The 27,464-nt window shown below is 48.9% G+C and overlaps 13 protein-coding genes across 13 annotated transcripts; 5 read left to right on the forward strand and 8 right to left on the reverse strand.

Annotated features, from left to right (window-relative positions):
• Positions 1 to 114: 114 nt before the first annotated feature.
• Positions 115 to 2,594, reverse strand: ASPWEDRAFT_40355 (nucleobase cation symporter-1 family protein). Its single transcript, XM_040835301.1, has 5 exons — positions 2,100 to 2,594; positions 1,923 to 1,993; positions 1,620 to 1,869; positions 845 to 1,572; positions 115 to 784 (listed from the first exon to the last, which is right to left on the reverse strand). The coding sequence occupies exons 1-5, from the start codon at positions 2,197 to 2,199 to the stop codon at positions 257 to 259; spliced, it is 1,677 nt and encodes a 558-aa protein (XP_040688846.1). The 5' UTR covers positions 2,200 to 2,594; the 3' UTR covers positions 115 to 256.
• A 246-nt stretch (positions 2,595 to 2,840) lies between these two features.
• On the reverse strand, positions 2,841 to 7,446 carry ASPWEDRAFT_51321 (ribosome biogenesis protein URB2; the record flags this gene model as incomplete). The annotated part of the gene is made up of 3 exons (XM_040837572.1): positions 2,841 to 6,443; positions 6,507 to 7,349; positions 7,429 to 7,446. 3 exons carry the CDS (start codon positions 7,444 to 7,446, stop codon positions 2,841 to 2,843), a joined length of 4,464 nt encoding a protein of 1,487 aa, XP_040688847.1.
• A 323-nt stretch (positions 7,447 to 7,769) lies between these two features.
• ASPWEDRAFT_171999 (MICOS complex subunit MIC10) lies at positions 7,770 to 8,278 on the forward strand (the record flags this gene model as incomplete). The annotated part of the gene is made up of 3 exons (XM_040830872.1): positions 7,770 to 7,844; positions 7,983 to 8,133; positions 8,229 to 8,278. 3 exons carry the CDS (start codon positions 7,770 to 7,772, stop codon positions 8,276 to 8,278), a joined length of 276 nt encoding a protein of 91 aa, XP_040688848.1.
• Positions 8,279 to 8,420: 142 nt separating this feature from the next.
• On the reverse strand, positions 8,421 to 10,754 carry mac1 (putative copper-activated transcription factor GRISEA). The gene is made up of 3 exons (XM_040835302.1): positions 10,618 to 10,754; positions 10,394 to 10,554; positions 8,421 to 10,325 (listed from the first exon to the last, which is right to left on the reverse strand). Exons 1-3 carry the CDS (start codon positions 10,650 to 10,652, stop codon positions 8,905 to 8,907), a joined length of 1,617 nt encoding a protein of 538 aa, XP_040688849.1. The 5' UTR covers positions 10,653 to 10,754; the 3' UTR covers positions 8,421 to 8,904.
• A 436-nt stretch (positions 10,755 to 11,190) lies between these two features.
• On the forward strand, positions 11,191 to 12,402 carry ASPWEDRAFT_496371 (putative mitochondrial outer membrane protein (Sam35)). Its single transcript, XM_040837304.1, has 3 exons — positions 11,191 to 11,572; positions 11,632 to 11,871; positions 11,928 to 12,402. The coding sequence occupies exons 1-3, from the start codon at positions 11,315 to 11,317 to the stop codon at positions 12,321 to 12,323; spliced, it is 894 nt and encodes a 297-aa protein (XP_040688850.1). The 5' UTR covers positions 11,191 to 11,314; the 3' UTR covers positions 12,324 to 12,402.
• Positions 12,403 to 12,480: 78 nt separating this feature from the next.
• On the reverse strand, positions 12,481 to 13,339 carry ASPWEDRAFT_51323 (class I SAM-dependent DNA methyltransferase; the record flags this gene model as incomplete). Its single annotated transcript, XM_040837573.1, has 2 exons — positions 12,481 to 13,188; positions 13,244 to 13,339. 2 exons carry the CDS (start codon positions 13,337 to 13,339, stop codon positions 12,481 to 12,483), a joined length of 804 nt encoding a protein of 267 aa, XP_040688851.1.
• A 203-nt stretch (positions 13,340 to 13,542) lies between these two features.
• ASPWEDRAFT_40360 (uncharacterized protein) lies at positions 13,543 to 14,792 on the forward strand. The gene has a single exon (XM_040835303.1). It carries the CDS (start codon positions 13,766 to 13,768, stop codon positions 14,606 to 14,608), a length of 843 nt encoding a protein of 280 aa, XP_040688852.1. The 5' UTR covers positions 13,543 to 13,765; the 3' UTR covers positions 14,609 to 14,792.
• A 40-nt stretch (positions 14,793 to 14,832) lies between these two features.
• Positions 14,833 to 16,176, reverse strand: ASPWEDRAFT_133077 (cell division control protein 14). Its single transcript, XM_040829299.1, has 2 exons — positions 15,779 to 16,176; positions 14,833 to 15,723 (listed from the first exon to the last, which is right to left on the reverse strand). Exons 1-2 carry the CDS (start codon positions 16,032 to 16,034, stop codon positions 15,086 to 15,088), a joined length of 894 nt encoding a protein of 297 aa, XP_040688853.1. The 5' UTR covers positions 16,035 to 16,176; the 3' UTR covers positions 14,833 to 15,085.
• A 915-nt stretch (positions 16,177 to 17,091) lies between these two features.
• Positions 17,092 to 18,176, forward strand: ASPWEDRAFT_111452 (FPP/GGPP synthase family protein; the record flags this gene model as incomplete). Its single annotated transcript, XM_040828248.1, has 2 exons — positions 17,092 to 17,381; positions 17,435 to 18,176. The coding sequence occupies 2 exons, from the start codon at positions 17,092 to 17,094 to the stop codon at positions 18,174 to 18,176; spliced, it is 1,032 nt and encodes a 343-aa protein (XP_040688854.1).
• Positions 18,177 to 18,519: 343 nt separating this feature from the next.
• Positions 18,520 to 19,446, reverse strand: ASPWEDRAFT_172006 (Smr domain-containing protein; the record flags this gene model as incomplete). The annotated part of the gene is made up of 3 exons (XM_040830873.1): positions 18,520 to 19,155; positions 19,229 to 19,329; positions 19,413 to 19,446. 3 exons carry the CDS (start codon positions 19,444 to 19,446, stop codon positions 18,520 to 18,522), a joined length of 771 nt encoding a protein of 256 aa, XP_040688855.1.
• A 2,082-nt stretch (positions 19,447 to 21,528) lies between these two features.
• On the forward strand, positions 21,529 to 23,382 carry gpaA (guanine nucleotide-binding protein subunit alpha gpaA). The gene is made up of 4 exons (XM_040835304.1): positions 21,529 to 22,071; positions 22,132 to 22,474; positions 22,530 to 23,086; positions 23,148 to 23,382. Exons 1-4 carry the CDS (start codon positions 21,954 to 21,956, stop codon positions 23,189 to 23,191), a joined length of 1,062 nt encoding a protein of 353 aa, XP_040688856.1. The 5' UTR covers positions 21,529 to 21,953; the 3' UTR covers positions 23,192 to 23,382.
• A 321-nt stretch (positions 23,383 to 23,703) lies between these two features.
• On the reverse strand, positions 23,704 to 25,385 carry ASPWEDRAFT_40367 (uncharacterized protein). The gene is made up of 2 exons (XM_040835305.1): positions 24,996 to 25,385; positions 23,704 to 24,933 (listed from the first exon to the last, which is right to left on the reverse strand). The coding sequence occupies exons 1-2, from the start codon at positions 25,152 to 25,154 to the stop codon at positions 24,043 to 24,045; spliced, it is 1,050 nt and encodes a 349-aa protein (XP_040688857.1). The 5' UTR covers positions 25,155 to 25,385; the 3' UTR covers positions 23,704 to 24,042.
• A 32-nt stretch (positions 25,386 to 25,417) lies between these two features.
• On the reverse strand, positions 25,418 to 26,858 carry ASPWEDRAFT_497760 (uncharacterized protein). Its single transcript, XM_040837329.1, has one exon. It carries the CDS (start codon positions 26,359 to 26,361, stop codon positions 25,681 to 25,683), a length of 681 nt encoding a protein of 226 aa, XP_040688858.1. The 5' UTR covers positions 26,362 to 26,858; the 3' UTR covers positions 25,418 to 25,680.
• Positions 26,859 to 27,464: the final 606 nt, after the last annotated feature.

Genomic DNA, 27,464 nt, shown 5'->3' on the forward strand with positions numbered 1-27,464 from the left:
CGAGTGGCTGACAGTTGCAGCTGCAGCTGTATTAATTGCTTTTGGGCCCCGCCGGGTCACGGGGTCTGATGCATCAGCAGTTTCAGTTAGAGATAGATTGATATCAATATGTCGAGGTGATATAGAATACAGACAGATAGATCATTTCAGCCAGTTTTGCTCAAGGATACTAGTCACAGCAATAGTATCATCATATTCATTAGGTCATTAGAGAAAGAGGGAAACTAAAAGTACAATTATTCCAAGTCTAGCCTATTCATCCCATCATCTTGGAGAAAAACTTAGGCCCCTTTTGGTCATCAGAAGCTAGTCGAGAATCGGTGCTGAGACGCGGACGCTCTTCGTCACCGTCGACTTCCTGTCCGTATGCGACCGCCAGTTGGTCCTCGTCCACATCGGCTTCGCTCCACTGTCTGTTCATGTCTGGGATGGGGAACAAGAGGGTCAGGATGTAATAAACACCGCTGGAGACGACGATTCCAGAAATGTAGTTGATGTTGTAGATGTACTGTGCTCCCACGGGTACCGTGCGTCCGACAGCCCCTGCGAAGCCGACGATGTTGATCAGGATACCGGCGATGTATGCGGCGTATGCGTGCCATGAAAAGCCAGCGCTGTAATAGTATGCTCCGGTTTTCTCGGCACTGTAGAGGTCCCGGATGTTGAGGTGGCCTTTGCGGACAAAGTAATAGTCAGAGATCATGACACCCGCGATAGATGAAAGGAAGAGGGAATAGGCGGAGAGATAGGTGGTGAATTGGTTCGAGGATGAGACGAGATTCCACTATTATTTGTTAGTTTTTTCCACAAGAGTTATACGCCGTCAAGAAGGGAGGAAGCATACAGGACACATAGCAAGACCAACTGCTGCACAGATATATCCACCCCGTCTAATGTTGATCCATCGAGGAAGTAACGCGGTCATGTCCGTACCAGCAGACACAGAGTTGGCAGCAATGTTGGTTCCCAATTGAGCCAAGGCAAAACCAGTCGAGATCACAAAAATACCAAACCGCTCTGCGGAACTGGCGCCCTTCAGGAACATGCCCAGAAGATCTAAAGGGTTCCACACCATATCACCACCAAAGATGACCTGCGAGGACGAGGAGACAATGATACCGATGAACGAGGTGATTCCAAAGCCGATGGGAATTGTGAATAGTTGAGACCACAAGGCATCCTTGGGTTTCCGTGCGAATCTCGAAAAGTCGGGGTCATTCACAATCAGGGTTGCAAAGTTACCCATGCAGCTCATGATTGATTTCACCACTGCCCAACCCAGTGCGCTTCCGTGGACTGTGTTTGGCTGGTGCACAATCGGACCAAGGCCATTAGCGCGTGAAATGGCCCAGGCGAAGAAGGCGATGGCGGCGATGGGAGAATAGTACGCCTTGACTGTGAAAAGATGACGGATCTTGTGTACGGGGAACCAGAGGGCTGGGAGCGAGGCGAGCCAGAACAGGAAGAAACTGGTAAAGTTCTTTGTGTCGACACCAGCACTTGCGGATAAAGAGTTGTGTAGGTTGGCGTAGCTTGGCCAGATGGATTCGATCATCAAAGTCACACATTCACCTGATTCATTAGCATTGCCATTGAGGATTAAAGACAGGGAAACCAACCTCCAATATACGACTGAACACCATACCAAATCACAGCCATCGCAGCACGGTTGAAAATCGGCCAGAAAGAACCCCAAACTCCAAACGTAGAGCGAACGGCAACAGGAAAAGAGATGTGATAGATGGCACCAATCCGACCAGTCAAGCAGACAAAACAGGCAGCGAGGAAATAACCAGCCCAGACACATAGCCAGGCCTGCCACCAGGATAGGCCATCAACGATCATAGAGGAGGAGATCATCCAAGTGTTCTACCCATTGTCAGTCTGAGGGACCATGAAGCAGATATTCAAAGAAGACCCACGATGTTTAACGAATCCGCAATCCAAAAGGCGATGAAGTTGAACCATTTCCACTGGCGTCTTTGGGGCTCGACTGTACGAAAGAAAGCAAGGAATTGCACCGGTCAGTCTTGTTGATTCTTCCTTGATTCTTTCTCGTCGCAGTCCGAGGAGGGAATCGCGTGGTCAGGTGATCTCACCTGGCCGCAAGTCTTCATTGGACAGCATCAGCTGCGCGTTGGTCAGGCCGGGCTCTGAAGGAACAGCCGCTTTGTCGAGTAATCGTCTGAAGCGAGACATTGTGAATTGTAGTATAGGAGCTAGGATATGTCAGGATAGATCAGAATGGATCAAAAAGATATGATAGAAAACTGATGGGAATAAAGGCAGAGAATCGACGAGCCATCCCAGTGATATACATATTGTCTCTCAGACATCATCATGCCCATCATCTCCGTATCTCGACGTCGTATGCCTGTTGCAGCCGAGCAGAATTCGTCCCCATTTGATAGGCAAGATAAGCCACGCTGCCCTTATCACCCTCCATTCCACGGCGCCAACTGCCTATAGCACGCGGCCAAAGCGACTCCTGTTTTCCATTGCTCGATTGCGTCGAGTAACAAACGGCGTTATCAGCAGCATTCCAGCACCAGATCGGCTGCTCCACTTGGGCTCCTCCGCAAAGTCGGGGAGACGGCAGCCGCTGATTGGCCGAGCGTATCTAATCAGGGCAGAGGTAAAAACACAGTGACTCGATGTGATCGAGTAATTGATAACAGTCCCGTGATCTGGCACGTGCTCTCGGACTTGTGTTTGGCCATGGAATTTACGAATGGAGCGGTTGATTGGTTGAAAGAAAGATAATATGTTCTAGAAGAATGTGTAGAATATACAGTAATCAAATGCAATGTGCCGCCGGTGACTCCTGTCATGCAATTCCCTCACCCCTTGTTCCATTTCCCAAACTTCATATAGTCATCGTACAATCCCTTGAATATTGCCCGTCCTGACATGTCCAGACCCGCATTCATCGCCCGCATCGTGTCGCGCGACATCACATCCAACACGCTATACAGTCCTGGAAGAAGAGCCGCCTTGACTTCCGGCGTGAGAGAGCCGCGGAGAGAGCTTTGCGCGTACTCCATGATCAAGTACTGCAGATACTGGCCAGCAATCCGTTTCGCTTTTTTGGTCTGATCCGTCAGGCCTTCGTGGCCTGCTCCTGCCTGCGTAGGCCGTGACACAGCAGACACAGTCGGGTCGCAGAGTGAGGTGAGCAGTCGTGTAAAGTGCACCGCATGCGACGCCTCTAATGGCGCAAGCCAGTACGGCTGGTTCTGGCCTGCTCCCTTCTCCGATCGCATCGATCGACTCCGTTTCTTGGAGCGCGCAAACAGGCAATTCAACAATCGCTGCATGGCCAAAAGGATCAAGTGGAATCGGCCTCCGAGTTTCTGACGATGAATACCAAGTAGAACACCCATCAGACGACACAGGCGGATGTAGACGGTTCCTGCGAACTCAGTATGGATGCGGGGACCGGATTTGGAAGCGCAGTTTGCGAGGCAGGCCAGGATACTATCGATATTCCACTGACCAATACAGCGTGTCTGGTTGCGGAGAAGCACGTCCAAACATTCCGTGGCCAGCGTAAATTGCTCGATCGATTTGCAGCGTGGTATAGATTCCGTGACATCCGTACAAAGAAGTGAAAGCTCTACCGCCGTATCGCTCTCTTTGTCTTCAACGGGCGCCAGCGATGCCACAGCCAGACCAGCAACAAGCAGACGATATTCAGCATTTTCCCCAACAAATCCTAACCCTCTAAGTTCCGCAAGAACGCCAGTCAAACTCTCCACCGTCATCGATCGAAATCGTTCCATCGTTGCGCGGATAAAAAGTCGCTGCTCTTCACTATACAAATGCTGAACCGGGAGTGTCTCTGCAAACTGCATCACAGGCAAGGTGACGTTTTTTTCAGGCCCTCGACCCGCGAGAACTCGACGTCTGATGAGCCTTCGCAATGACGACCCAGAGTCGATTGACTTCTCAACATAGCTCTCAATCTTGAACAGAAACTTCTCCACTTCCACGTTGTCAGTTGCCAGATCCTCGAAATCTTCCAGTGCGTCCAGCGTCTTGATCAGTGTAATTGTTTCTTCTAACTTTTGCTTCTTGCATTGATCCTTGACGGATTTCACATCGGCCACTACCAATTCAAAGACTCTTTGGCGACAGGCAGCGAGCTCCGCCTCGTCAAAGGCACTTGACAGTTGTGTACGATGCATCCATAGTTGCGAGAGAGAAATCCTCAAGAAGAAGCAGTCCATCGAATCGCGCTCCATCGATTTCAACTTGGACACCTTCGATGAGACCTTGCGGTACATTTTCTTGAACAGTTTCTGGCGCTCTTCTTCGGACAAAACCAGCAACTTAGCAATGACCGATCGATGCAAGTTTCTGAACGCTTTCATAACCTGGAGGTCAACATCTGTGCCTTGCAACGTGACGGCTTTGGCGGTTTTCCAGACAGGTTCCCAATCCCCAGTCAATGCGGCAGTGGACTTGGGCATATCGGCCAACTTGGCCATCAAAGACAGCATTCCGACGACCACATCTGGACTGCTATCTTCCCGCAGAATCACATCCTGCAGTAAATCAAGTAGAATACCCCTTTGTCGGCGTGTAATCAACGGAGCGGGGATACGCTGAAGGCTCTCAATGTATAGTTCCCGGTTAGAAATGTCGGATTTGATACATTCCGATAACACAATAAGCAGGTCACCAGCGATCACCGGAGCGTTGAGAAGGTATTCATGGCAGACCACACTGGCCCAAGCTTGAAGGAATCTCACATTCGAAGGGGCGCTGTCCAAGGTTGACGAAGGTGAACGGTACTGTGAAGCCGCCAAAGACAGCATGTGTTCAAAAAGCGCGCGTCGAGTTTCTGATTGAACGTGATGCCAGACGTCTGGGCTTCTAACCAGCGTAAGGAAGTAGCCCAAAGCAAGACAGATAGGGGAATCAAGAGTCTCAATGCGACCATTCCATGGCGACTTCTTTGATTTCGATGCGTCTTCTTTGGAAATTGACTTGATGAACTCCATAACCTCACTAGTCAATGAATTGAACTTCTCTGAATGACTGGTTTTGGTGGAATCTTGGACAGTAGCCAGTGCGAATCGATATGCCTCAAAAGACTCCAACGGGGCGCGTGGCTTTTTCATCTTATCTTTGCGATGGCGCTGAATGGACTTTACAGCAGCGCCATCAAGGTTTGTAATTGTTTCACCTAGAGCGTTATCTGTTGATTGCACATTGTTATCGAGCAAATTCCGAGCAAACCTCCACAAGCGCCACCGCCAATGAAGGCTTTGTTTCGAGGACAACGTCAAATTTAGGGTTTCGGTGACAGACTGCAAGGCCTCCCCTGCATCTTCAAAGTAAGTTGCCCGGCTTCTAATGCCAGCTTCTAGTATCACAAACTGAGCATAGGCGCGGGGTGAATTAGAGACCGAGTCATCCTGATCCTTGATCTCGGTTGCAGCGGCTCGTAACTGGGCAGCAGCATGGACTTCAGTGAGAGGGCTTCGCATCAATTCACTGTAAACGTTGCAGACATCATCGTCTTCCCAGATAGAGAAACCACCCAGATTGCTATCTTGGGAGCGTGCCTCTTCCACCAAAATCAATTGTTCGTACCAGAGCTGCATGAATCCAGGCAAGTCTCTTGCAGCCGTGAACCCACGCAGCAAAGGCACCACGATTCCACATTTGATAGTTTCATAATTTTCATCCTTGTGGGAGGTGCCGCTGCGCCAGTGCAGCAAGATTTTTTCAAGTAGTGCGTTTAGTAGCTTTCCGGAGTCGTTCAAGCCAGAGTTGGGCAGGAAGATATCGACGCCAAGTTCAACCAGCAACGCTGTCAACCCCCATTCCACCTGCGAAAGATCGTTCTTAAGAAGACCCGTGTAGGCTGCGTGTGTGAGTAAGGTGTGTAGAGAAAGATTAACTTTGCGGTCGAGGGCCACACGGAAGAGCCGTTCCAAGACGCCAACAAACTCGGGAAAGTAGTTGGATGTGCTTTCTTCCTTAACGATGGAGTATGCCAGCTCCGCAACAGCAACAAACAGAGTCTCTAACCAGGGGCCTTCATGGGTTTGTCGACGGAATGTATCTCGAGGAACGGACCGGCATGTTGTGTTAAAGAACTCGGGTAAAAGCTCGGCCGTTTTCCAAAAGTTCCCTCTCCCCACATTTGCTGCAGTTTCGCCGGCGGTCGTATGAGATGATTGGCAAAGAATAGGTCTGAAGGTCTCGGAGATAGGTTTGACAGGGTTCCAATCTGGTTCATCTTTAGAATAATCAATACCTGAACCTCCTCGGCTGAAGAACCCCGCACGTGCTGGGAGCACTACGTGAAGGGCAATTAGGCGTTCAACGCCGTTAAGCACTTGAGCTCTTTCATCAGTGTCAAGTCGAGTCGAGCGTATGCAAAGCTGAAGTCTCAGGGCATGCTGGAAACAGTATTTGGAAAATGACTCCTGTAAAAGTATTAGTGTTTTGTTCTACAGCAGGTTTGCTCCGTACTTCAGGGAAAAACGTACGTTGCTGGACTTATTGTCCGAGTCATCTCGGCGGTAGGATCTCAGCTCCCACACTTCCAAGATAGCCGGAATCACGTAAAGCAAATGCTGTAAATCCGTGGTATTCTGTCCATTGAAGAACTGTGTGGTGGCCACGGCAGCTACCTTGAACGATCGGCCCAGCAACATGGCGACTGATTCAGGCTCACCCCTTAAAGCATGCTTCAGATGAGAGCTGGCCGCTTCATCCAGACTAACTGTGCGATTTGCCAGCATCACCAGGCTGTATAGACAGTCCAAAGCGCGCATGAAAGCCAAGAAACATGATGTAGGCGTTTGCGGTTGTTGCTGTTCATCGATATCCATGGCGTCCTGATCCCTGGCCCTCTTCCTCTTTGTGCCCTTCTTGTCCCATTTCCCACTCTGATCTGGCGATCCGTCCAACGTATGGCTTGATTCCGAGCCCGAGCGCAAAAATTCAGTTGCTCCATTTTCAAGACCGGTAAATACATCCTCCTCCAAGTCGGTGACGGCATCGTTCAAAGTCACAAGGAATCTCTGGTCCTTCAGTATTGTTGCAAGCGTCTTTGGTGGGATAAGATCAATTAGTTGTCGCAAAAGGAGAAAAGACGCAGGTTCGACGCGGTAATTCTTCCCCGTCTTCAATTTCTTTAATAACCACCGGAGTACCCATTCTTCCTTCGGGGCGGCATTGTTTTGAATCTGAGAGGCTCTGTTGATTTCCGGATGGCTGGCGCACAATGTAAGATCGAGACCGATGATCTGGGCAGCCTCATTAAGCTGGGTGGTTGGTGAGGCAGTACCCTTTTCAAGCCGGAGCAAGGCCTCTTGGGAGCGCGGGCGCTGCAGGGGTAAATCCCACGTATTAGCTGGGCATTCTCTACTTCGAACCTAAAAGAAATCGGACAAAAGAGTAACCCACCTCCGCAGCTGAAGGCATCCCGAACGAGATGGTTTTGAATCAAGTCCCCGATGGAAAACAAGAGCGGGGTGTTCCTGAGCGCATCTACCAAAAGTACGATAAAGAGAAAAAAAGAGACGCCCGAAAACTGACGCCAGAGAAAGGCGGAACCCCAGCCTAGTTTTTCCGACCGCCTTTGGCCGGCAGAGCTCGATCAACGTCCGCACCCGAAACACCTCCCTTGACATACTCTTTGCTCCATTCACTCCTACCGTCTGTTGCAAATAAGTGAGTTATTGTTAACCTGTGCATCTTGATTATTGGAGCTGGCAGCTAATAATTGACCGTTCAGATTTACCGCAATGGCCGACTCCAACGAATCCCGCCCGGTCGTGCCGGCAACCAAGCCTGTCAGTGAGGCCTTGCTGAACGAAAAGGTATAGCACGCCCGTTCTATTTTTCAGTCATTGTCAAAGCCGGGCTTAATATGGACGAGATTCTTGAATCTCAATCCCTCCCATCTCTGGCCAACGGCACACCAATCGCGGGTGAACTATCAGCTAATACTTTTGTAGTGGGACCGCGCCATCTCCTCCATGCTCATTCGTTCTTCCCTCGGTCTCTCCTTCGGTGTTGTCTTCTCGGTTCTTCTCTTCAAGCGTAGAGCTTGGCCCGCCTGGGTTGGTCTCGGATTCGGTGCCGGACGTGCTTGGGAAGAGGCAGACTGTATGTGGAATTTCCCCAGCTTCTCGTATCCTAGGTTTCGGCCATTGTTGGGACGCGAGATTACTACAAAGCAATAACTAACACAATTGATATAGCTTCCTTCCGACGAGGCGACTCGCCCCTGAGAGAGGCTCTGCGTCGGTAAAAATACCCCGGAATTCTATCGTGTACGATACCTGTACAGGTGGTGAAAACAAGCTAGATGGTGGTATCATGGGTTTAGGAAGAAATTTCTAGACTTGCTTTTTTTCTTTTTAGCATGCAATTTATGGTCGTTGAGTCCGGACTTTTTTCAAGTTTGTGCACCTTTTGTGCACCTCTTACATCACATTCCTAGGAATCTCGGTAGTTTGACTCCTTTGCCCTTTTCGATTATATTCGAATCTCAGGGCTTATTAAATCAGGTCAATTGCATAGTCCGTAAAGCAAATTCTTATTTCATGACCATTCCAATCCATGTCGTTAAGACAAACCGGTCCTTTTAGAAATAAGTACATTGAAGGGACACCGCACAACAAAAAAAAAGTCATTGAAAAGTAACCAGCATGAGCAATTGACTCAAACAAAAGAGAGGGGAATAAACCAAAGTGCGCCTTAAGGTATCCTTTTTCCGTATCCGCCAAAGATTAAGTAAGAAACAGGAAGTGAGAAAGAAACGTTCGTGAGCTCTAAGATTCAGTATCTATGGAGGGGGGTATCATAATCATCAAAAATTTCCCGTGAGACACTCAGAATGTCTAACAATCTCCTCGTAAGACAGGGCTGAGTGGTTCATGGGTCTATGGCTTGTGGACTCGAAGCTGGAACAGAGAGGTTATCCAACACTGGTATCCGCGACGAATCAACGCCCGCTGGGATTGAAGACGACCACGGTTCCTGCGTTGCTTGGTGAACAGCATCTTCGGCAGTCGTAACTGGAGGCTCGAGCGGAACACCGTTGTGGCCGCTGTGGGTAAGACATCCAATGCAGCTGCAGTCATTTCCGCACTGGCAACTGCCAGACATGTCAGAACAAGCATTTGGTAGTCCCACAGGGTACTCGAGAGTATAGTATTCCGAAGGCTCCATTAGCTGCTGGGCATAGTCGGTGGGAGATGAGTAGCCATTGTGGGGGTAAGCTGTCTGTTCAGGATACGAGTGCATTGCGTTCGCTTGAATATCATCATTCAGCTGATGGCCGAAGTGAGGGAAGGAGTAGGCCAATGGTGTTCCATTAGTGCTTGCAGGGAAGTGGTTTTGGTGGCCATTCATTTTGTCTGGGCTTTGCTTTCCATCATCAAGAGTAACCAAGAGACCCATTTCCTGAACATGCTGTCTCGTGGTGTTGTTATATGGGTGGGAAGCACAACCTAAGCACTGGCAGCCGTCACCACATCTACACTCATGGGTTGAATCACTATCAAATGTGGGCGGAGGTGTAAATGTGAAGTTTTGCGGAGCATTCTCGGGTAAAGATGACAAGGGAGGCTGAGCAAATATATCTTGGGAAATGCTTTGGTGTGGGTAGCCCATCGGGGTGGGTGTGGCATTGCTGGACATGTATTCAGGCAGATAAGCTGGCAGTTGAGCCTGTGGTTGATGCATGACAAAAGGCTGCATGTATTGACCTTGTCCCGGTACATTGAAATCCTGCCAAGTCGATACCTGAGGGGTTGAGAATGGAGGATACGGCATCCCATGCAAAGGTGCGACATGAGAACCTTTACTTTCTTCTATCCCGGTCTCACCACTGGGGCTGTTATCCGCTGGTGAATCCGACTTTCCGCAACAAGGACCTTTGGCCTGAACTGGTTTGGGCGGTTCGGATTTACTGGAGCAACAGCTGCCTTTCTGTTGTGTTGAACTTTCGACTTGGTCAAAAGAATGCTGGGTCATGTTTCCATTGAATCCTAGGTTCAAAGGTCCATATGAGTTGTTAAATGCAGGCGTATGAGCCGGATAGGAAGATAAGTTATTCGAAATTCCATTCTGAATTTGCGGGGCTTCGAATTGGGATACCGAGTCCAATGCTTTGACAATATTCTCCGGTGCCGCTTGAAGATTGCTTTGCCTTCTGCCGGACTTCTGCACTTTGCCCGGTACCGGGGAAGCCATCGGAGGAATCGAGGCCGGCGGCGTGGGAATGGTAGGCTGACCGGTCTCATCCCCATCAGCGGGCAGTTGGTATACTGGCCTGCAGAGACAAGTAGGACCTGGATTCAAAGTTAGCGGATGTTCTATAAAGCAGGAGTAGAATTCCGAAGACGATCATATCACGTACCTTTCGGTATACGAATCATGAACGCATACAACTTCTGACAGCTGCATGTGCCTTTCGGATGAGGACATTTCGCAAGCGGACGCCCGGCTTTGGGGACTTTCATCATCAGTCTGTCGAAATGCTGGCATTTTGACGATCGATGGCCACGGATACATGGCTCACTAGAGATTCGAGGTAACATTTAGCATTTGCGAATGAACAACCCAGTAGCTCCGGAGCATTACCATGACCATTTGGCGCCTTCTTCATCGAGAGGCATGATGACAGATGGTATATATTGACCTCAACACACCATCTGTCACCGAATGAAGCTGTTGAGTCGCAAGGCCCGACGCAAGACGCGCAAAGCCGCTACCCCGCTTATTGATCCGATCGTACGATCCGGACAGGAATGAAGATTTTGAATTCCGCCAGGTTCATAAAGCAACGATGTTGGAGAGATGTCGCATTCAAAAAAACCGACATGGACGGCAGAAAAAAAGGCGACCGGAGTTTCTTCTCCTGCACAGGCACGTCTTTCAGTGCGGAACGGACCGGTTGTCAGAGACCAAGTGGGGAGAGTGCCCGGAGTCGGAGACGACAACTTTGGCAGACAGATCGATCAGGACAGAAGGAGGGGGATAGAAGATCGTCGAATGATCAATGGGGTGAAAGACAGCAACCCCGCCTATGATCTTTAATCAGAGAACCACGAGGGAGCGATGAGGCTGCGAGGGTGCGGGGGCTGTTGCGGGCGAGACGATCGCAGCCGGCAGAAAAGACGGTGGAAGCGCGAGGCTTGGCGGAGTCGAGAATGAGACGATTGTTATTTATGACGCTGCCGGAACCCCTTGGTGCACCGCATAGGCATACCGCATCTGGCAGGCTTGCGTTCGTCTTATTTTGATCTGGAACACCTCATCTGATTATTTATATCTCCCCATGTCCCCCGAAAGTCACGATGGCCCCGGCCAGACGATGCCGGACAATGTCGCCCTGTCGCGCGCCCGGGATTTCTTCTCCGTCCCTGCGCCGATAAAACGTATCTTCGATCGGTTCCCTCTTACCACATATCCTTCGAATGATCTTCCTCACTACCAATGGTCGGATAAGCGCAGTAATCGGTTGTTTGTGTTTGCAGATGCAGCGGGTGCCAGGCGTGGGAGGCCATCTTTTAACCCGCAATGTTTGAAGTGGCAGGTTGGTGATGCCTCGGTCGATTGCTTCGTGGGCTGGGGCTAACAGTATATTCTGTGCAGGCATATCTCAAATTTGTCGGAGTCGAGATCGAAACAATTCCCTCGAATAACCATGCCTCTCCAACCGGCTCTCTTCCTTTCCTTCTTCCCGCTCTTCCAACCGGTACACAGACCCCGATCCCTTCGGGCAAGCTTCAAAAATGGGCCATCGAACAGGTGCACTGCGAGGAGGAACAGCAGTTGAATATCCGATTTGATGTGTATTCGTCTTTGCTGGATCACCGGATACGAAATGCTTGGGTATGTATCTGCAACATCATTCGATAGGTGTAAGGACCATGCTTACACGCAAGTAGCTATACGCACTGTATCTCGACAGTGAGAACTTCCAGGCGGTTGCGCGAAGACTCTACGTGGACCCATCGACTACCAGCACATTGGTCCGAGTCGCTCTGGGTACCCAGCTCCAGCAGGCTGCGCGGGACGAACTTCTGAAGTCATCGCAGTATATCGATGTCGGCGACTTGGAAGCGGAGGCAGGCAATGCATTCGAGGCCCTGTCCACTCTATTAGGCGACAATCAGCATTTCTTCGATCGTCCCAACCCGGGCCTGTTCGATGCCAGCGTCTTTGCATACACGCATTTGATCCTGGACGAGGGAATGGGGTGGAAACAAAACCGACTGGGACAGTTGTTGAGGAGACACGAGAACCTGGTACAACATCGCGAAAGATTGCTGAACTTCTTTTAGAATGAGGATCACTTCCCTATTGAATAATCTCAACTGGCTGAATGGCCACTTTGTACACTACCATCATAACGTTCTCAATGCAAGTAATGATGGATGAAATGTCCCATCGTTGACAGAATGCGAAATCTACTAAAAATCAGAGGCCTAGCGCTCTTTTTCATGCTTTCTTCCTAAAGCAAATGGCAAACCACACCTTGATCCCAACCCACTTCCTCGCCCTCTTGCCCAACACCTCCACAAGCCCCTCATCCACCATTCTCTCTCGAATTTTCTCACCCTCCTCAAACCCCTCCACCTGGAACCCTGCCTTCTCTGCTGCATCCACCACATCCCCCGGCCGGTGACAGTAACTCGTCGGTCGAATCTTAGTCCCAGACGCAACATCCACGAAACCCGCCTGGCTTATCATCCCCATATCCGAGTGCATGTTGGTAACAAGCAACAGACCCCCAGCACGCAACACCGCCGAAGCACCATCAAAGAACTCCTTGAGCGGGATATGCTCTAGTACCAACGTTGAGATGACCCCTGCTGCATCTAGCGCACACTCCGGTGGCACAGGAGGGGACTGTCGTAGGTCAAGAATCCCCAGCGTGATCCGAGAATCGCTATCTCCGTTTCTGGCTCTATCCAGTGCTCCACGCGCAACTTCCAGCATACCCGGTGATGCATCCAGCCCTATAATCTTGGTATCTGACGATGTCATCGAGAGTAACGGGACGGTATTTCGACCCGTTCCACAACCGAGGTCGATTATTCTAACAGGCTGTTGGGCATTTGTGACTTTTGCTAGGAAAAAGGGCAGTAGACTGCGCATTTCAATAGTGTCGAGGCCTTGGAGGAAGTTGCCGTCTGTGTCGTATACCTATATAATGGTTAATCTTTATCTTTGAATGTCTGAATGGGCGGGTGTAGCTCACTTCGGCCCATTTGTTATATGCATCTACAGTCTCCATGTACTGGATGGGTTGCTGAGAGGGCGTTGCCCCCAGCATCTCTTGGATTGTATTCGCCATATTGAATATTTCAAAGGTAAATGATGAAGATATTTTAATTAGAGCAGTAAGCCAAGTAGAGGTGCAACCCCGCATATATATTGAAGAGATTTCATGTTGGTGGACTGAGACACATGAGTCACCGTTAATATCCGAGGTATACGAGTCTATGAAAATTTTATCACGAGTATCTAATAACTACGTTAGAGGCTACTATCTCAATTGAAGAATTGAAGTAGAATATCTCAAATCGATGAGGTCTTGGATTTCATCTAAATTAGTTGAACATAAAGTGCCACAGAGGTATATTTATATACATCTGGTCACTATGAAGTCATGCATAATAACACCATAGTAATACTCTAATTGACAGATCATTAGTATTATTATTTCCCTAAATAACACTCAGCTTTATACAACGTACAAAGAACTGCATCTAAGCCCAAAATGCCAATATATTATGAGATTGACCATGTCCCTGACATCCTGGATGGCATCCCCCCAGGGACCAATGAATATCACTACGGGGGAATAGACCACTACAAACAGATCCTTAACCTAAAAAGCAACAGACCAGACAAGGGAACCGATTTTATAATCTTCTTCGACGTCAACGAAGACGTATTTACCAACAAGATTCAAACACTCGAAGAAAAACCGCCTATCAGCGCTTACGATCCCATCAAGAGCATTCTTTTGCTCAAAATGACAACACAAGTCCACGAACAGGCAGCCCAAGGCATTACGGCGATGATACAGGAGGAGATACTTGAGATGGGACTTTCAGACAATATGTGTTTCATAGGATCTGCCCAGGTCCAGACACAATCCCGACAGAAGAAGGCAGATCAGGAGTATGTCCCCGTCGAACTCCCGAAGGGTCGAACGAGGAAATGGCCATCTGCGGTTGTGGAAACTGGTTACTCTGAATCAAAATCGAAACTCCAGACAGATGCACAGTGGTGGCTGGCTGAATCCAACGGCGAGGTGCGGACTGCTCTCACAATCTCAGTCCACCAAAAGAAAGAGGAAATCGTCTTACAGAAATGGGAGATGATGGAACGGCCGACTAGGGAAAACCCAGACAGACATGCGCCAGTGATGATGCAGCAAGTAGTCATGTCTAGAAGACCAGGAGAGGGGGCTATTCATATTTCAAACGCTCCATTGAGGATCGCCTTCGAGAGTTTGTTTTTACGGCCTGCAGGGGAGTCCGAGAGAGATATTCTGTTCACGGAGAAGAGTCTCAAGTCATTGGCGACAAAGGTTTGGGTAGTACAACAGCTCTAGGGCTTGTATTGTCTTTCCCTCCCGGTTGATGGGCGAGTCAGAATAGCTACTATGTTCTGTATCAATTGCAGTCAAGGCTGATTTCAAATTTCATATTATCATTGAAGATGAGTCATTCCTTTCAAAGGTCGTTCAGAAGCATGACACCATGAAACATCAGTGTTGACCTGGAGGGTCATGAGAGATGAACAAAACGAAAGAGGTCGTGTAGACATGGACGAGGGAAGACAAGAAAAATAAAAAGAAAGTAAAAAAAAGACATAAAAAGGGCGAAGAAAATGCGAAAATCCTGAAGCCGTACCGGACGGGTGTGGAAGAAGAAGAACCAAGAAAAGAAGAAAAAGAAGAGAAATGAAAACCAGAAAGAAAAGAAATCCAAAGACCAGCCCAATCCCAATATCCTAAGCAATCCACACTCCGTCGCTCAATGTACAACCTGATCCGAAACCCTGTAATGCATCATAATCGTTCCATCTTCTAATAGACGGTCGCCCCGAATGGAGCCGTTTCTTTAAGATCCTCTACCAGATCTTCCACATTATTGAGGTATCGTCCCAGTAATGCCTGCTTCTCATCTGTAGTCCGTGTATCGCGACCTCCTTTACCATTGTTCTGGGGTTCGGCATTGACACTCCTGGAAAAGGGCTTTGAGGCCAACTTGCTCGGACTGCGCTGGCCCATAATTGCTGTGTTGGGCGCACTGGCGCCCACTGGTGAAGCAACAGTCGTCGTGGGGGTCTCGGGCATCAGATAGAAATATAAGAACTCGACCAGCTTCAGTTTGACCTCGCGCGAGGTGGCGCGCTGCTTGAACAAGGATGTCACGGTGAGCAGTCCATCGAGCTCTTCGAATGTGCGTGTATTGGCGGGATGATCCAACAAGGCTGTGACGAGGGTGAGGAGGGTAGTGGACTGAATGGCTGGGCAGTTGATGGGATCCAGCAGGTCGAGGAGCAGGTTCATGTAGATTTCACGGGCAAACAGCGATCGCGACGGCGGGTGGAGGAGCAAGGTGCCCTGGATAAGGTCGAGGGTGGAGACGATGAGGAGATCGTTGGTGCCAGTGCTGCCTCGTCCCAGAAGATGCTCGAGACAGGTCACCAGGCGCATGGCCACTGTTTCACGAGTCAGTGGGTTGTGAAGCCATCGGGAGAGAAACGAAGCACGAACCGTTCCACTGGAAACCTTCCTGCAATTTAAAAAACTCCCTGAACGCGGGATCGTCCTTGAGCTCGGACAGGGCTTTGGGCACGGGCTGAGGAGTGTTGAAGGATAATAATGAACGCCTTCTATCAGGCGCCGGTTGTTTCGACTTGGACAGGCATATTTGGGCGAGGAGGCCTTCGACCTGGCGCAATCCTTTACGGACTTTGCTGGGTTCGTAGGAGGAGAGATAGTCGAATGAATGTGCTAATAAAGTCTCCATGGGGAAGTGATAGAGATAAATAAATAAATGAAGTCAATAAATGAGATGGGAAAAAGATAAAGAAGAAAAGAAGAAGAAAAAGAGAAGAAGAGAGAAGAGAAGAAAAGACCCAGGGTGTTTATCTAGGAAGATAATGGGATTGACCCAGCCACCCAGACGTGATGGGATATCTAAATATACCTTAATTAATTAAGTGTGATGAAGACCGAGGCTGAGGATGATTTGTTATTGAAAAATAGGCTATGAACTGTCTGTGCCCTGATTTGAAGCCGATCAATCCATATCGTTGTCGCTCTCCACCACAAAAACACACGATGGTTGCCCGGGGTGATCCACTAGAGCTGGTTTTGTGCTGGATGGAGAGATTGGGGATGGGTACAGATGATCATGGATGGCTCAGATCAGGCGCTAAGATTGTCAATCTTAATGAACAGGTTCTTCTGGAGCTCATATAATTGTATCTTATGTCTCTCTATCTCCATTGTCAGTTGTTGTAGCAGTGGTAGTCTTGTAGCTCCTTACTGTCCCCCTCCTGCACCTTGCAGTTTTTTCTCATCCCTTCACGCTCCCTTTTTCAATCCAGCCTATCATTTCCACTCGGCTGCAGATAAATTCCTCAACTACTGACACCGAGATCTCATCTCGTTCCTGTCGAACCGATCATCGTCAACATCCATTGCGGGGCACATGTGATACTCTGCGTCATGGCTCTTTTTTTACCCCTCGTATATACCCACGTTAATCACCGCCCTTTTTCCTCGCCAACTGACCATGGTTCTTCCTGCACTTCACCCTGGATAGAAATATTCAGAGTTTAAAGGTCGCGCAAGCATTTTTCCCTGAATATTGGCCACGTCATTTGTGCCATCATCCCCACGCAGCTGGAGCCGGTTTTATCGTTCTGATCCATCATATACCCCCCGTTCATATTCAAGAACACGGTGGCCTAGGGAGTAAAAGGCAGAACTATTCCTGATACAAATGATCAAAAAGGCACAAAATGTCTACCGAACCATCCCTTCCAGCTTCCGACATGGCCAGTGCAGCTAAATCGAGTATGAATTTGGTGTCCGAGGCGGATGGGAAACACCTCCAAACAAACACCGACACTGCTATCAAACACACCCGGAACCAATCTAGTCTGGATGGCACAAAATACAAAGATGGGCAGTGGTCGCAGAGGAGTGAGGAGATTCTCCTGGGTCCGTATGACTATATGCTACAGCACCCGGGCAAGGATATTCGGCGGCAGCTCATCGCTGCGTTCGATGCTTGGTTGAAGGTCCCCTCGGAGAGTCTTGAGATTATCAATAAGGTGGTGGCGATGCTTCATACAGCTTCCTTGCTGTAAGCTCATTCTTTCACCACAGTTGACTCATAAACTAATGCACCTTGACTAGAATCGACGATGTAGAAGACAATTCAATCCTCCGCCGCGGAATCCCCGTCGCTCACAACATCTTCGGGACAGCTCAGACTATAAACTCAGCAAACTACGTCTACTTCCAAGCTCTCCAGGAAGTCCAGAAACTAAACAACCCCGAAGCAATCGACATCTTCGCCAAGGAACTCCTCAACCTCCACCGCGGCCAGGGAATGGACCTTTTCTGGCGAGACACCCTCACCTGCCCAAGCGAAGACGAGTACTTGGACATGGTAGGCAACAAAACAGGCGGACTATTCCGACTCGCGGTCAAATTGATGCAGGCCGAAAGCAGCTCCGGAAAAGACTGCGTGCGTCTCGTGAATGTCCTGGGCCTGGTTTTCCAAATCTGCGACGACTACCTCAACCTGTCCCATACCACGTATACGAAAAACAAAGGGCTCTGCGAGGATCTCACGGAGGGTAAATTCTCGTTCCCTATTATCCACAGTATACGCACCAACCCGGGCAACCACCAGCTCATTAGCATTCTTAAACAACGAACCAAGGATGATGAGGTCAAGCTATACGCGATCAAGTATATGGAAACTACCGGCAGTTTTGGATATACGCAGGAGGTCATTAGGAATCTGCGCGGCAAGGCACTGGCGCTGATTGATGAGATCGAAGGCGAAATGCAAGCGGAAGAACAGCAGGACGGGGCAATGGTGCGAGCAATTCTCGATAAAATCACTGAGGCGACATTGAAGGAGCGATAGCTGTCTCTATTTTTGACTCACATTGATATATTGTTCCATGAGCGCTATACCCTCGTTTAGTCGTATGTACTGCAACTAGGATGGAATTGAATAATATGAATTGGAAACAAGCATTTGTCTGGACGGATGGAAAGCATATTCTATCTTGACTATCATTCTATCCATAACCAAAAGAGTTTTATTAAACCAACGAAACAAAGTAAATAACTGGGTATAATCGGTCCAATACGTCAAATCATCCAAGTCAATGAATCCAGGAAGATTCTCTCTTCATCCAATGAAGAATAAATGACCCATTATAACCATAAAACTGTATATATCGCGTGCATGAGCTGGTGTAGCCTCACATAACAACACAGCAAGCCTTCTCCAGCTTGCGCATAATCCTGGGCAGGACAGCATTGACGATTTGCTCGATCTCGTCGGGCTGCTGTTGCTGCTGTTGGTGAGGCTGCTGGTGTGATTGTTGCTGTTGGCCGGGATACTGGTGCGAGGCGTGGTGACCGCTACTTGGCATATCGGCGGCACCACCGGTGAGGTTCACGTACATGCGACCGGCATTTTCTTCGGTAGCGTATTGGAGACCGAGTTCCTGGCAGACTTGTTCGACGCGGGGCTTAATTTTCTGGACGTGGTTGGCGGAGTGATTGCCTTTGCCGACGATGCTACATAACAAACAAACGGATGAGCCTAGTACACAGGAGTAGGACGGATAGCGGAGGACATACACATGAAGATGAGTCTGCCCATGAGCCTTGGCATACTTGATTCTCTCCTCGAGAATCTCCTCTGCCTCCTCGACGAATTGACCGTGAAGGTCAATGGTATCGGCATCTACACGACCATTGGCGTTGTTTTCGCGGAAGATGAACTCGGAGGCCTGCTTGTTGTACTCTTCCATCTTACGGCCGTGAGCCTTTCCCTGCTCCGACAATTCTTTGGCTGCTGCGCCATCGCCATTTTGATAGGCTTCCTGGGACTATCGTTGGGTAGATTAGCTGGTGGACTTGTAATCGGCGGTTTGGCGGGAGAGGAATCGAGGGATGGCGTACTCTGTGAAAGCAGGAGCCGCGCTTTGAGGCTTCTTGCCGTGCTAGATTGCGAAGACGATCATATTCGGCCTCTGCGTCGCCAGACTGGTCATGGTTGAAGGCTAACTCAATTAGCGATCGATCGATCAGGCACCAGGTACCAAAGACAGATCATAGTGAGAAGTGGAGAGAAGAGGAGACTCACCCCGAGGACCAATGTGGGACATTTCATGCGACATGGCTGTAGAACAATGATGAATGAAAAAAACTGCAACGAAAATCCGACAATCCGACTCTGGGACGAATTATTGGAAAAGAAACAATGAGGAACAGAAACTGGACTGCGGCTGAGAATGCTGAATGGTTCAGTTCAGTTCCTTGTGAAGATCGGAGATGCCCTAGAGTGAATCGGTCGCAGTCGGTGGAGAAATGCGAGATCTGCCCAGTTTTTCCGCTCCCAAGGGTCTTTTTGCTCGTATCTGCATGGAATAAATCAATGTGGCGATGGCCAGATCTGATTTTTATTTCCAGATATGGATGGTCGGATGGTCCGACGAAGATGAGATGAACCAGACGAGGCGTGTCTTTGGACAGCCTTTGGAACCGTAGGTCCGTAGGCCCGTACGGAGGATTCTGAACTGAAATCCATGGATGCGAAAGTTTGTGGTTGGACAAGCATTTCTGACTCGTCCATCAGATGGCTTTGAATCAGTGAGATTGGTGTTATGTGTCTTTTAAGATAGAGCATCGTGGAGTGTCGAAGATGACCTCATTTTGCACAGCACATGAACCCGAGGAATCGGTCGCATTTCGCATCACATCACCTGTGAATCTGAGGATGATAAGGAGCAGACTGGGGGAGTGTAAAACCAGGTGAGAGCAATACCGACCGGCGTCAATAGTCGGATCCATTTATTTCAGCTCGCCACGCGATGATGAGCGCGAGTCAAGCAATCCAGGGGCATGGCGGAATAGCGTGCGGTAAAGAAGCCGACTAGAAGCACTAGGCAGTGGAGTCGGCGAGCAGCGAGTTGAGGGCTGGGACTGGTGAATATTAATATGAAAGACTCGATTCTTTGTCGATATTAATTAGAATTGTGTATTCTATATTATTATCCTCTCTTTATTATCGTCTTAATGGACGGGTTGATTCATTCAGGAGATGAGATGAGGATTTTTGATGTGGATGCGGAGAAAAGGATCGACAGTGTGGATTGATATCAGCTGGAGAAACACCTGATATGATACAGTGCACTACAGTGTTATTGTCTGATTTTGATATCAGCAGTTGTCATATTATCCAGTTACTGTCTAGTTATTAAGAGAGTGTATAGTAGAATAGGTACTGTGTGTTATTGTATCTGTGGAACTGAAGAATAGGATAGGTATCATCTCCACCGCGTGGCGGTCGCTTTGCATACCATGAGGTTTCTGCAGGAAACCCCCGAGGTACAGATATTCTCCTCCTCTATCGTTATCTTCTATCTTTATCTATATAAGTATTCTATCCCTATACTCATGTCTATCTGTAAATATATCCATCTTTGATTCTGTATCTTCTCTCTCCTGAAATTGGGAGCTTAGTAATGGTCCGCTAGTCAGCATATTCTTCGGGTCTTCCACCATGCCATGCAGCTTATCCACTTCTCCTGATGTTATTATCCTGGCCAATGTCCTTCCCTTCATACCTGAATCCTATTATTATTCTGCTCTTCTGCTGCAAATCATCTCGTCTCCGTCACACGTTGTTTCAACCTTGTAGACCATCTGTAGACCGTCCACTGCACAATACCATACCGTACCATAACGCGCAATGGAGCCCTCGTCAAAAGGGGGGATGTTCATCATCGTCCTCTGATTGGCCTAAATAGCCGTTTCGCTCCATCACTGGCGGCCTCCGAAGCCCCAGCGCCCCACTCTGTACCAGCGATACCGTAACGTACCGTCCCCTCCTTTCTTTTCGCCTTTTCTCCCCCTCCCCCCTTACCGGCTCTGACCTTAATCCTACCATCCCGTCTTCATTCTCTCTCTCTCTCTCTCTCTCTCTCCTCGACTCTCTTTTCTTCGTCTTCCTTTCTTTCTTCCTTTCTTTCAATCCATCTGTCGAAATTTGAAAATTCATTTTGACTACCAGGAAGTGCTTCGTGCCAATTCCTCTCCTGGTAATCTTTTTTCTTTTCTTTTTCCTGCTTCACCTATATTAGGTGTATCATCGTGTTTCGCCTTTCCTTTTTTTTTTACGCTGGATCGCTCCCGTGCGCGCGTATATTTTTTCCACTATTCCGTTCCTTTGCGGTCTAATAAAATACCCCCTTGGATTTCAATTCTCCTTTGATCTTCCGTCCTTTGTGTGAAAGGGAAGTGATACATCGTTTTCTCGGAAGGGAATTCGCGCTGCGTGAGTCGCCCTATTTCCATGTTCTTCTCTCTCCGTGTTCCAGCTTTTTCGGTTCTTTGTATCAGCCTGGATACATTCTGGAATTCTGCACCCTTCAGCTGCGATACCTCGCGTCAGCAGAGTCTCACTCATTTGCTACATTCTTTAATTGCCATCCGTGGTTCCCCTCTCTTTTTTGTACCACATCTTCCCCCCCAAGCGGGCTACTCATTGCGATCCGGTCGCCGTTGGAGAATTCACCTCTGGGCTAACATTTTCTTTTCTATCATCATCAGTCTGATATAGACCCAACAATCAGAAACTACACTTTCGTTCTATCCCCGAATACTTGAATCGACCACCGCCAAAATGGGTTGTGGAATGAGTACTGAAGACAAGGAGGGCAAGGCCCGCAACGAGGAGATTGAGAACCAGCTCAAGCGGGATAAGATGATGCAGAGAAATGAGATTAAGATGCTTTTGCTCGGTATGAATTTTTTTTCGGTTAGGGGTCTTTTTGATGGATGATCGGCTGATGGATTTACAGGTGCCGGAGAGTCTGGCAAGTCGACAATTCTGAAGCAGATGAAACTCATTCACGAGGGCGGTTACTCGCGCGATGAGCGAGAATCATTCAAGGAAATCATCTACAGCAACACTGTCCAGTCGATGCGCGTTATCTTGGAGGCCATGGAGTCGCTCGAACTTCCCCTGGAGGACGCTCGTCACGAATACCACGTCCAAACCATCTTTATGCAGCCCGCTCAGATTGAGGGTGACAGCCTTCCCCCGGAAGTTGGTGGTGCTATCGGAGCCTTGTGGCGCGACACCGGTGTGCAGGAGTGCTTCAAGCGGTCGCGTGAATACCAATTGAACGACTCCGCCAAATAGTGAGTTCTGGTTGAGTTCCGATTAGGAGACTATTCGCTAATAAAATCTCTTTAGCTACTTCGATGCTATTGAACGTATTGCCCAGCCCGACTACCTCCCCACCGATCAGGATGTCCTCCGCTCTCGTGTCAAGACCACTGGTATCACTGAAACTACCTTCATCATTGGCGACTTGACCTACCGGATGTTCGACGTTGGTGGTCAGCGATCGGAGCGAAAGAAGTGGATTCACTGCTTCGAGAACGTCACAACTATTCTTTTCTTGGTCGCCATCTCCGAATACGATCAGCTGCTGTTCGAAGACGAGACCGTCAACCGTATGCAAGAAGCCCTCACTCTGTTCGACTCGATCTGCAACTCCCGATGGTTCGTCAAGACCTCCATCATTCTGTTCCTCAACAAGATCGATCGCTTCAAGGAGAAGCTGCCTGTCAGCCCCATGAAGAACTACTTCCCCGACTATGAAGGCGGTGCCGACTACGCCGCCGCTTGCGACTACATTCTCAACCGCTTCGTTTCTCTGAACCAGGCAGAGCAGAAGCAGATCTACACCCACTTCACCTGTGCCACTGATACCACACAGATTCGGTTCGTTATGGCTGCAGTAAACGGTAAGTTATAATGGTCCCTTCTATGCCATTTTGGTGCTTGGTTACTGACGGTCGTGTTTAGATATCATCATCCAAGAGAACCTCAGACTCTGTGGTTTGATTTAATGACCATGTGATGGAGTGAGGACGTCTCAACATTTAGACCGTACGCTATGTGGCTTGTAATCTGACATCAGTGACTTCTCTTGTGTTTTGGATGCGCTTCTTTTCTGTCATACCTTGTCGCGACTTTTCATCTGTTTTAAAGACCCTGGCGTTGAGACATTCTTTTCCTTATCTCTTTTACTAATCTTCCCTTTTCTTTTTCTTTTCCTTTTTTTCTCTTTATTTATGATATCTAGCCGGCTCTTTGTTCATTATCACCGATATCCATACCTATGACACAGAGCAGGAGTTTCTTTTTTCTTCATCATGAGCAGCAGCGGGTTATTTGTGGACTTTCTCTCATCCCTTAGGGCTCGCGTCGAGTCTGAGGTTATGTGTTTTGATTCCCAACGCCCGTGTTTCACCCAAAATCTTTTTTACTACCCCTCAACTCCCTCATTCTGTCTCCATTTTTCCTTTTTCATGTGTTTCATTTTTTTTTTTGAAAGCTGGATATCCTCTTATCATCTCTTGGTGCCCTTCGTCATCAGTCCTGTGTAACTATACGTCGCGCAATCCTTCTCCTTGGTCTCGCGTCCGTTGGGAGCAATGAGCGACAATTGGGCCATGGGCACGAGGGAATGACAGGATACGGATTATCATGTCTTTTCTCATGTGTCATGCCGGGTCGGTCATTGGGTCATAGTCAGGGTTTAGGAACTGTGAAATAAATCTGGTTTTCTGTATTTTTACTTTTGATATCCTACGTGGATAGTGGATGTAATAGGAATTATACTGGTTAATGTCGCCTAAAGTATCCATGAACATGCACGCTATGTATTCAACCCTATATTAATATAACACCAATAAAACTAGAACCTCAGCTTCGGTCCCAAAAAGACAATCAATATCGCGACAAGCCAGAGTCCAAAAATCCACGCATACAATATCATCCGCCCCCACCACCCCTTGCCTTCTGTCATCCGTCGCAATAATCCCATCCGCTTTCCAGCTGCCTCCATATTCGTCGTCGTGCGATCGATACCATCGACCGCACGGGAGAGGACGGATTTCTCCGAGTCCAAGGCGGACTGGAAGGACTGGGAGGAGGATTTGAGCTGGGAAGCGAGCGAGAGAAGGGAGGAAGTGAGGTCTTCTTGTTCGAGACGGTGGGTGGAGAGAGTTTGTTCGGTTGATTGGGTGTCGTGGTGAGAGGTGCCTGTTGCGGTTGCTGCTGCTGTAGCGGATGATTGGGAGGGCTGGGTGTGGTGACGGTTTCGGAGGGTTGGTTTTTCTGTCGTTATTGCTGGTATGGTTGTCGTAGGGACAAGGGTATTATCATGTGTCGTTGTCGTTGTCGTTATAGGTGTGGGTTGTTGTTGTGATTGTTGTTCGTCTTGCGGTGATGCCACATCATCACCAACAACATCGTCACGATTCAAGTCTCCCCCTTCCACCGACGAATCCACCCTCTCAGGTGTACTATCCCCCTCGGGCGTAATAATCGCATCCTCCCCATCCAGTAAATCTTCCTCCGCGTCATCGTCGTCATCATCATCGGCATCGGCAACGTGAGCTTCCGCTTCTCTGGCACTGCGCACTTCCGCTTCGGCTGCGATATCATCCAGGATATCCTGGAGTAGCTTCAGTGTTTGTCGCTTACGGGTAAGATCGGTTTGGAGTTCGTGGCGGTGGTCGAGAGCTTTGATTGTTGGGAGTGTTCGTTCGAGGGCGTGGAGGTTGGTGCGGGCGTATTCTACATTCTGTGTCTGTGAGCATCTTCTTCCCCTACATGGATTGAATAATATATTGAGGAAGAACGTACAGCTCCGACTCTCATGCGCTGGTATTCAGATCGTCTTAGAGATTTCAGGTCTGCTGATGGAGAGAGGAGGTTGTGTTCTAGTCGGGCGAAGAGGCGGGATAGATTTAGGACGGCCAGGTCGCGAGAGTCGTTTGTTGGGGGGGAAATTGTAAGCGTCATATTTTATTTCTTTTTTCTTCTTCTGGGTAAGCGTAGCTAGTGAGATTGGCCGTGTTGAGTGGTGAGCATAATGTGATGGTTGGAATGTTGATGAAGACGGAGAATAAAGTCGGAGATAGCAAGGCGATGAGTCAGCAATCAACATACATACATGCATCCCACCAGATGATTTTCTATCTAAGCTGAGTTTGTTGATGGGTTAGTGATGTGATGGTATGCATCACATGCGTCATCTCATTATTCTCGCAGTCTATCAGGTACTTAAAAGGTAAAAGCATCATATTCAGCTCAACTCAGCGGAAATCGTTAGTTAGTACTATGGGTACTAGGTGATCGTCAAAAAGTAAATACAGATGTTCAATGGGAAAAAGCACACCACCACCCAAAAATTTTGAAGGCCCTAGTTTTTGTGGCCCTTCGCTTATACCAGATCATGTATCATCAAGGCCAATCAACAGACGTCATTAGAGAAGAATGGACAAAAAAGAAAAGAAAGTCAGACGACGACGCCCCCCCCCCTCCCCCATCAATTGTACTCGACGATCAATCGTTTCCATGTTCGGACCCCATCTGTATCTACATCATACAGATTTTGGGTCGTCTCATTATTCTTTTGAACCGGTCTTCGATTGGAGTCTGGCGTACCGGGGGCTGGTCGTTGGCTTTCTTCAATGGGCTGGCTAGCTGCCGCAGAGAGCGAAACCGGGTGCTGTCGGCTTTCATCTCCAGAACCCTCAGATGAGTCACTAGGGCGTCTAGTCGCTTCTGAACCCGTGGACGATGACTGATTGGAAAGCGAGTGCGAGTGGGCAGCAGGTAATGTGCCAGTGGGGCGAGGCGGTTGTGCCTGATCATGGTTCTTTTGTCCCAAGACAGTAGCTGCGACATGGCCACTAGAAGGCAGCGACGTGGTTTGGGACAGTGGCCGTAAAACATCACAAGCAGAGGGAAAGGGGGAGGCCGTCACGTTCCCGCTGGTAGACATGTGTTGACCCGCAGTGGCAGCTGGCTGTTTGCCACTAGACTTGCCAGGGGGAAGAGATTTCGAATCCATTTGCCTCCCTGGCGGTCTATACCACTCACGCCGTTGACGTTTAATGCGATAGAAGAAGACCAGAACACACGTGATGCAAAAGGCAGGGTATAAAAGACCAGGCGCCAATAACGAGGATTCCTGAAGGTAATTGGGTACAACCGTATTTTCCATTCTCAAAGCTTCTAGCCGTTGGGGTATCTTTCGAAGCTCTTCCCTAGAACAGGATGCCAACCTTCTTTAGACAAGACTATCGAGGGGGGCAGTCCTTAAGTACCTAGGCAAAGGAACGAAAAGAGGGGAAGAAGTAAGAAAAAGAAAAAAAAAGGTTGAATGACAGTTGGGCAAAAGGAAACGTAAAAAAGATGTGATAGCATCCACTGCTGCAACTGAGGGGGGATGGAGAGCAAGGAGGATATTTATCTTAGATTTGACAGGAGGCAAGGGCCTGGAGATCCGATCTTTGACAATCACACCCGCAGCGAGCACGGGAGGCGTGCAGTGGGAATTAACTAGGTGCTTATGCAAAGTGAGACCCGCACTAAAAGTGATATAGTGATAATCATGCACGGCAGGGTGGTGCGTTCTTGGAATGATGAAGGCTAGTCTGGCCATCTTCTCCAACAGGAAGAAACAAAAGATACCCGCAGGAGAGGGGGGGGGGGGGGACGATCACAGCGAGGAAGCGACATGATCTAATGATTCCAATTGAATCCAGATGCAAAGAAGAAAACATGAACTCCACTCGGGGTTTGAGTTATTTTGGATAGGACGAGAGCATCGTGAGAAGGGGGGGAGGGGATCTCCCAGGTCCAGCTGTGTCACGGTCAGCCACGAGAACGACAAAGGACGAAGTGGACAGGAACCAAATCCTCAACGCAAATAGTCAAAAACCATCCTCTTTCATCATCCGTTCACCGTCAAAACAGGCGGGGTGGTCGACCAAATGTGGGAAAGACACGGGCGAAGGAGTCGGTAGAGAGAGGAGGACGAGGCGAGTTCAGCTCTGGTGATGCAGCGCCACCGTCCAAGAGTCACTCAGCGCGCGTCGTCGACTCCTTTGGGCCTTGTTCTGGTCGGTTAGGGAAAAATCCAAGGGCGTCTAGCGATTACGGCTGTAAGGCTGCCCATCTTCAGCACAGAGAGTGCCAGGTGGTGAGGTTTTTTTTTGTTCGTCGTCTAAGGCCGCCAGTTTTCCCTCAAGACAGACCGTCTGCCCCTCTTTCTCTCTCTCCCTCTTTTGCTTCTCTTTCACCATCCTCAGTTCAGCTCAGCCA

Source organism: Aspergillus wentii, assembly GCF_001890725.1.
Source record: "Aspergillus wentii DTO 134E9 unplaced genomic scaffold ASPWEscaffold_4, whole genome shotgun sequence".
Lineage (NCBI taxonomy): Eukaryota > Fungi > Ascomycota > Eurotiomycetes > Eurotiales > Aspergillaceae > Aspergillus > Aspergillus wentii.

Coding starts and splice junctions, on each gene's coding strand:
- ASPWEDRAFT_496371 (XM_040837304.1), top strand. CDS start 11,315: ATGTCCCCCGAAAGTCACGATGGCCCCGGCCAGACGATGCCGGACAAT. Junction 11,573..11,631: donor CGCAATGTTTGAAGTGGCAG/GTTGGTGATGCC, acceptor TATTCTGTGCAG/GCATATCTCAAATTTGTCGG. Junction 11,872..11,927: donor ACCGGATACGAAATGCTTGG/GTATGTATCTGC, acceptor ACACGCAAGTAG/CTATACGCACTGTATCTCGA.
- gpaA (XM_040835304.1), top strand. CDS start 21,954: ATGGGTTGTGGAATGAGTACTGAAGACAAGGAGGGCAAGGCCCGCAAC. Junction 22,072..22,131: donor GATTAAGATGCTTTTGCTCG/GTATGAATTTTT, acceptor ATGGATTTACAG/GTGCCGGAGAGTCTGGCAAG. Junction 23,087..23,147: donor CGTTATGGCTGCAGTAAACG/GTAAGTTATAAT, acceptor GGTCGTGTTTAG/ATATCATCATCCAAGAGAAC.
- ASPWEDRAFT_40367 (XM_040835305.1), bottom strand. CDS start 25,154: ATGACGCTTACAATTTCCCCCCCAACAAACGACTCTCGCGACCTGGCC. Junction 24,934..24,995: donor AGCGCATGAGAGTCGGAGCT/GTACGTTCTTCC, acceptor TCACAGACACAG/AATGTAGAATACGCCCGCAC.
- ASPWEDRAFT_133077 (XM_040829299.1), bottom strand. CDS start 16,034: ATGGAGACTTTATTAGCACATTCATTCGACTATCTCTCCTCCTACGAA. Junction 15,724..15,778: donor GGAAGGTTTCCAGTGGAACG/GTTCGTGCTTCG, acceptor CTCGTGAAACAG/TGGCCATGCGCCTGGTGACC.
- mac1 (XM_040835302.1), bottom strand. CDS start 10,652: ATGCCTCTCGATGAAGAAGGCGCCAAATGGTCATG. Junction 10,555..10,617: donor GAAGGCGCCAAATGGTCATG/GTAATGCTCCGG, acceptor TCGAATCTCTAG/TGAGCCATGTATCCGTGGCC. Junction 10,326..10,393: donor CATGATTCGTATACCGAAAG/GTACGTGATATG, acceptor CTTTGAATCCAG/GTCCTACTTGTCTCTGCAGG.
- ASPWEDRAFT_497760 (XM_040837329.1), bottom strand. CDS start 26,361: ATGGAAAATACGGTTGTACCCAATTACCTTCAGGAATCCTCGTTATTG.
- ASPWEDRAFT_40360 (XM_040835303.1), top strand. CDS start 13,766: ATGCCAATATATTATGAGATTGACCATGTCCCTGACATCCTGGATGGC.
- ASPWEDRAFT_40355 (XM_040835301.1), bottom strand. CDS start 2,199: ATGTCTCGCTTCAGACGATTACTCGACAAAGCGGCTGTTCCTTCAGAG. Junction 1,994..2,099: donor CAATGAAGACTTGCGGCCAG/GTGAGATCACCT, acceptor TCTTTCGTACAG/TCGAGCCCCAAAGACGCCAG. Junction 1,573..1,619: donor TGTTCAGTCGTATATTGGAG/GTTGGTTTCCCT, acceptor CTAATGAATCAG/GTGAATGTGTGACTTTGATG.